The following is a 6,042-nucleotide window of genomic DNA, read 5'->3' on the forward strand; positions in this document are numbered from 1 at the left end:
GTATCCCTGCAGTGCCCTTCCTCAGCTCCCCAGAGTGGGACCCCAGGGCTCAGGGAAGAAAAGCTGTAGCACTGACCTGTGGTTGGTCTGGCTGAGCTGAGTAACTCTTTATTTTTAAAGGCTTAACATACTGGTAAAAAAAGTATGTTTAATGGAACCAAAGTTTCACTGTGTGTTCCCGAAAGTCTGGCACAGTCTAAGAGGAAGAGACACCAACTGACTGGTAATCTGTGAGGCCACCCTGGGAGAGCTTATCACTAACGGGGTGTTGTTACTTCTTCCAGACAACACCGCCAACATCACAGTCAGATACGGACAGTTCAATCGGGAGCTGGCCAAATTCCACTACCTGCCCGTGCTCATCTCAGACAACGGCGACCCCGACCTCACCAGCACAAACACTCTGGTCATCAGTGTCTGCAAGTGCAACGAGAAAGGCAACTTCACCTTCTGTGAGGAGAGAGCAAAGCAGGTTGGCGTCAGCATACAGGCACTGGTGGCAATTTTTATCTGCATCTTCACAATCATTGGTGAGTATCTGACTTTTGGAATGTCCTCTGCACTACAATGTGAGGATTGTTTTGTTCTTTCTTTAGCTGAGATCTACAAAAGCTTTCTGGCTATGAAATGGTGACAAAGCCAGAAATGCTGTACCAATTTGATTCATCTCACATGCTCTTCCTCCCTGGCCTGTTAGAACAGCTTCAGCTGCAAAGCTGCTTACTCCTCTAGACAGGCTGAGTCACTGGAGAGGCCATTGCACACATGTATGATATACTTGTGATTTACTGGTACCAGCCTCATACACAGCTATAAAACAGGAAATTTGGACTGGGGAAACAACAACAGGATTCCTGGTTCCTATGGCAGAACTAGTCTGGAAACCTTTTAAGCAGTGCAGTGAACATAAATACATTTGTAATAGATCAGCAGACCAGAACCTGTTTGCTGCATTTGAAATCTATCAGAGAAGGCTGAATACTTTTTTCTTGCCTGAGAACTAGCCTGCTTTGCAAGTACCACATAAGTAGCATCTGACGCTTGGCATTACGAGATTTGCCAGTTCAAGGCTGTAGTTGATTCAGTGACCTTGAGACACCATGCATTTGTACTTGTGATTTCAGCTCAAGAGTCAGCTGGACAATCCCTGTCCAGACCGAACTCCTTCAATTAATCCTACAGTCAAACAGAGATTTTAGCTATTTTTTAAATAAATATATGTTAAAAAAATGCTCAAGAAAAGTAACCCAAAAGACTTCAGACTGTTACATATCTTAAATGCAATTTGTTTAGTGACTTCCTTCTCTATTCACATGTGCTCACCAAGTTTCCTTTGCAGTGATTGTGTTGCTGATTCTGCTGAGGAAGCGGCACAAGAAGGACCTGAGTGGGCTGGGGAGGAACGTGGCAGAGATCCACGAGCAGCTGGTCACCTACGACGAGGAGGGAGGGGGAGAGATGGACACCACCAGCTACGACGTGTCCGTGCTCAACTCCGTCCGCAAGAACGGCCTCAAGGCGGAAGCTGCTCCCTCTCTGTACACACAGGTCCAGAAACCTGCCGGGAACGTCACCCCTGGAGCTGGGGGAATGGAGATGATGATCGAGGTGAAGAAGGATGAAGCTGACAATGACAGAGATTTGCTGCCCTACGACACCCTGCACATCTACGGCTACGAAGGCGCCGAGTCCATTGCGGAATCCCTCAGCTCTCTGGGCTCAGGCTCCTCAGACTCAGACATTGATTATGACTTTCTCAATGACTGGGGACCCAGATTCAAGATGTTAGCTGATCTGTATGGATCAGAACCAAGTGAAGATTTCATGTATTAAGCTCAAACTAGCCATGAATTTTCTCCCTCCCGCTACAGATAGACACCAAGAGACTGCCAGTGGCCAAAGAGGAACTCACAGCTCTTCCCTCAAGCCATAGCAGGATTTCAAACAGGCATGGAAAAAACCTGCAGTAGGGTTAAAAAGACACACAGAGGTCAACTATATTAACTTCCCCCAGCACTACTGTCCTTGCTAACTTTCATTTTTTGCCCCAAAATTCCTGTTCACTAACCTGCTCAAGTCTTCCAGGACACACCTTCTCTCCCCATCTTCCTCACTTCACCTGGTTTTGTCCCCAGTTTCTCCCTCATTCCTCTCCCCATCCACATGCATCCAAGGTCACCCTACACTGGGAGAGAGAGGTTCAGTGGCATTGGGGAGGGATGTTTTAACCCCCCTGTATCTCCAGCTGGTTGCTTTGCCTGCCCCTCTTGCAACATCTTTATTGATATTCCACACTTATGCTTACCCAGTAGAGGAGAGGAGGAACATATGGTCTATCACTTAGTATTAGAAATTATTCCATCACTTTCAAAAAGAAGCATTATTTTTCCCTTCTTTCTATTCTATTAATTATTTTTGCTTTATAGCCTTCTACTACATCTATGAGTTACTCAAGATAAAATTAGACAGGATTTTTAGACACACAATCTGGTTTCATCTGTCATTTTTAACAGCCTGATGACAATTTCAGGACATTTCTGGCATGCTAGAATTTGCTCTAGCTAGCAGCAAAATTGTTTTTTCTCTCTGTAAATAGGATCTCAGTGTTACTCAATGGAACATATCCTGCAGGGCAGGAAATGTGGTGATCAGGGGAATGTTAAGACTCCAACACTGTAAATCTCTCTAGATGGAAACACAGGTCTCTCTAGATTTCAAAAGAGGTTGAATAGGGGGTTATTCAGCATTATTAAAGCAATAGCGTTTTTTCAGGGACAAAAAACTGAAGGGCCTCATTACTGTGAAACTGTTGTGCTCTTTTTCTAAGCAGGTACTGTAAAAGGAGTATTTTCCACCTAGGAAAATATTGTAGTCTCCCAAACCAGAAGGCTACACACTCACACACTCAGCTGCACAAAAGCACGCAAACATAAGGCAGGTTTGGAGCTGCAGCCACGTCCCTGGAAAGGGATTGTGTTCAGTTTCCCACCTGGTGAAGAGCCACAGAATGACCAGAATGAAACCTCCCACATTGGAAGTGACCCACCCAAATACATTTTGGAAAAAGTGGGTCCCTTAGGACCTTGGCCTGTCTCTGGCTTCCAGCAGTGCAGAGTCCTGTTGCCTCCAACAGGAACAGAGCCCTACTACACAGATCCTCCACTGTGCAGGATCTGTGCTGGAGTTGTATCTATTAGTTTAGTTGATTTGATTATTTAAATCTGGTAGCTAACAAAATAATACTAAATCTTTCTTCTTTTTTTTTTTTTTTTTTTTTTTTTTCTTCTTAAACCAGTATGGTGGAACCTCGCAAATTTGTGTTTTACTTGTTTACATCATCTCTAATTCACACTCTCTTCCCCCAGAATGCCTTCTTGGCAGGAAATAACAATGCACAATAATGGTCTCTGCTCCTCACTGCTGTAAAAAGTTGCCCAATGCAATACTTAGACATTAATGCAACATCAACAACATACTCAAATTTTCAAATATGACTTAAATTGAGGAGAATTCTGTTGATTTGTCAAATCATCTTTGCATCCCATCCTTTGTTTTAAAAAAGTACATTTTGGGGTGACAGCTTTGGTTTTATTTTGAATGGATTCATTCTCATTTGCTTAATCCAGCCAGCAGTATGTGCTATAGAGGTTCCACATGTTTGTGTATTATAAAGAATGCTAACTAATAATACTTACAGTTTAAGGATTTTGTCAGTACCTGTGGTATTGGCTATCAGCAAGTAAAGTTAGTTAGGAAATTATTTAGTGCAGTAAATCAAGTACTTTGGCAAGTATCAGCCAGATTCTATTACCTGGAATTGCTGTTTTTAAGCCTGATTTTTTTAAAGTTATTTTAAGGAACACTGTATCCATTTCCAATGTATATGATGTTTGCACTGGACAGTTTCTTTTTATATTCCTGTACTGTATTATGTTGTTTTTTACTACATAAAAGCCAATCTCATGTTTGGATTCTCTGCGCATTAACGAGTTCCACTCTGAAGACAATACCAGACTTTATGCCACAGTGACCTCATCCATAAAAACACTCAAAGTGAACCCAGCCTAGGCACCAACTCACCAAAGAACTTCCTGTAAAAGCAGTTTTCTCCCTCTCCTTGCACAGCTGTTGGTAGAGAGAAGCTCCAGCAGTGCAGCTGGGAAAGTTGGACCCTGTGGGGCCTCTGCCAGTGCTGCAGGACCCATCCCATGGCCCAGCAAGCATTTGGGACTTCAGCAGGCAGGCAGCAGGGTGGCTTTGTCTTGGGTTGGTATTCCCAAGATATATGGGTTTAGAGTCTTTTTTCTCTGAATGCCCATGCCAGAAGCAGAAGAAAGAGTCAGGGTACGCCAGCTCAGGTTTCTCAAGGTTGTTTATTGTTTCTTATCTCTAAGTTAACTCTGTGCCCAGCAAAGGTCCTTGCTGCAGCAAGAGCACCCAGGTCAGGAGGACTGGACCTTTTGTACCCTTTCCCTGACCCAACCACTGTCCACAACGTATTTTTTATTTACAATCTATTACCAGTACCTACTACCTATACTAGACATGTCACTTCTGTGCTAAACCAATCCTTGTGACCCACCACAGCAGAAGATGGAGGACAAGGGCAAGAAGGAAGAAGAACAGGGCCACACCCTGATTCCTACATCTTGCCTTCCCCATTAGCACTCTGTGATAATCTAACTACTATTTACATCACACTCTTGGGGTCTGTAGATCTTTGTGCAATGCTGATAATTTTTCCCATGGGCTGAGATCAAAGACAGTGTCACTTTGGGCCCCGTGCCAGGGTCCCAGACCCCCCTGTCAGGGTCCCAGACCCCTCTGCCAGGGTCTCAGACCATCCAGGGCAGCCAGAGGGGTGCCCTGGACTCCGACAGCTTTGAGCCACCCGTGAGCTGCTGCCCTGTTTTGCTGCCTCTCCGATGGGGAAGAGAGTCCCAGCTGTGGCTCAGCACAGCCCCAGAGCAGGGGAGCCCCAGGGGGACCCAGACGGGAACTGAGGCTGAGCCCCACGCCCAGCCCAGCCCCGTCCCCTCCCTGTCCTGCCCCCCAGACTGGCAGCAGGGTCAGTCTGGGCTACAGAGCCCTCCAGCTTCCTCAGGACTGACACAACGAAACACATCGGTGCCAGAAAATAAAATCACCCCTGAACTTGCAGCTTTAGGCAGCACAGCTCCTCACCACCTCTTTTTGCTACTGCTAATGACTACCCCAACATATTCCCAAGATTATTCTAGCACTTTAAAAAAAATCACATCCATTTTCCCCAGATATGGCACTTATAATTTACAAAGGCTGGAATAAAGCAAAAAAGTTCAATTCCTTCAGTGCTAATTGCCATGAGCAAACACCAGATCAAATACACTTTAGCACAAGTTGTATTAAAAACACAATAGATGTGCTAATTATGTTATAATGAAATGCATTTTTCCATAGAAAGAATTTGATTAAACAGCTACTTGCAACTTGTGGGAGAGAATCTCACAAAGGTTTTCATTGTTCATTTAATTAATATGCGCTTTAATCTCTTATCCCTAAAAATATATCATAAATTATTATTTTATTACATTCAGATCCAGAAGTTCATGCCATTTAATAAAGGGTTTTTTACTCCCATCCCATTAGAACTTTTTATGAAACAATGGCTTGTGATGAGAATCCTTGATATTTATCAAAGCAACGATGAAAAGCTGTTTGAATGTGAACACCTGGCACACCATGGCACATCCCAGGTAGGGCAGGTGAGCTAAGGTCCCCTTATCAAGGCAAATTTACCCCAGTCAGTAAAAGAAAGAACAATTCTATGATTTATTATCCTATTGCAGTCCAGTACTTCTGCAACAGCAAACCCAGTGAAAACAGAATGACTGGTTATCAAAGGAAAATCAAATAACCATTTCAGAGCTCTTGTTCTTCGAGAAGTGCATTCTTCCCTTTCCTCCTTTCAGCAACAAAGGCTTAGAACAGCCCCAGGAGCGCCCAGCCAGCCTGGCAGTGACACCTGCCCTGCACAGGAACTGTCACCCTGCCAGGGGTGAC

At 44.3% G+C, this 6,042-nt stretch overlaps 1 protein-coding gene across 2 annotated transcripts in view; it reads left to right on the forward strand.

Moving 5' to 3' along the window:
• Positions 1 to 3,971, forward strand: part of CDH5 (cadherin 5) — a 29,081-nt gene extending 25,110 nt beyond the window's left edge. For both annotated transcript variants that reach the window (XM_063410664.1, XM_063410663.1), the window contains exons 11-12: positions 285 to 530; positions 1,340 to 3,971. In XM_063410664.1, the coding sequence (XP_063266734.1) occupies positions 285 to 530; positions 1,340 to 1,833 (740 nt within the window). In that variant the 3' untranslated portion in view covers positions 1,834 to 3,971. The remainder of the gene's footprint in view (positions 1 to 284; positions 531 to 1,339) is intronic.
• Positions 3,972 to 6,042: the final 2,071 nt, after the last annotated feature.

This window comes from Prinia subflava, chromosome 13, assembly GCF_021018805.1.
Source record: "Prinia subflava isolate CZ2003 ecotype Zambia chromosome 13, Cam_Psub_1.2, whole genome shotgun sequence".
Classification (NCBI taxonomy): Eukaryota; Metazoa; Chordata; class Aves; order Passeriformes; family Cisticolidae; genus Prinia; species Prinia subflava.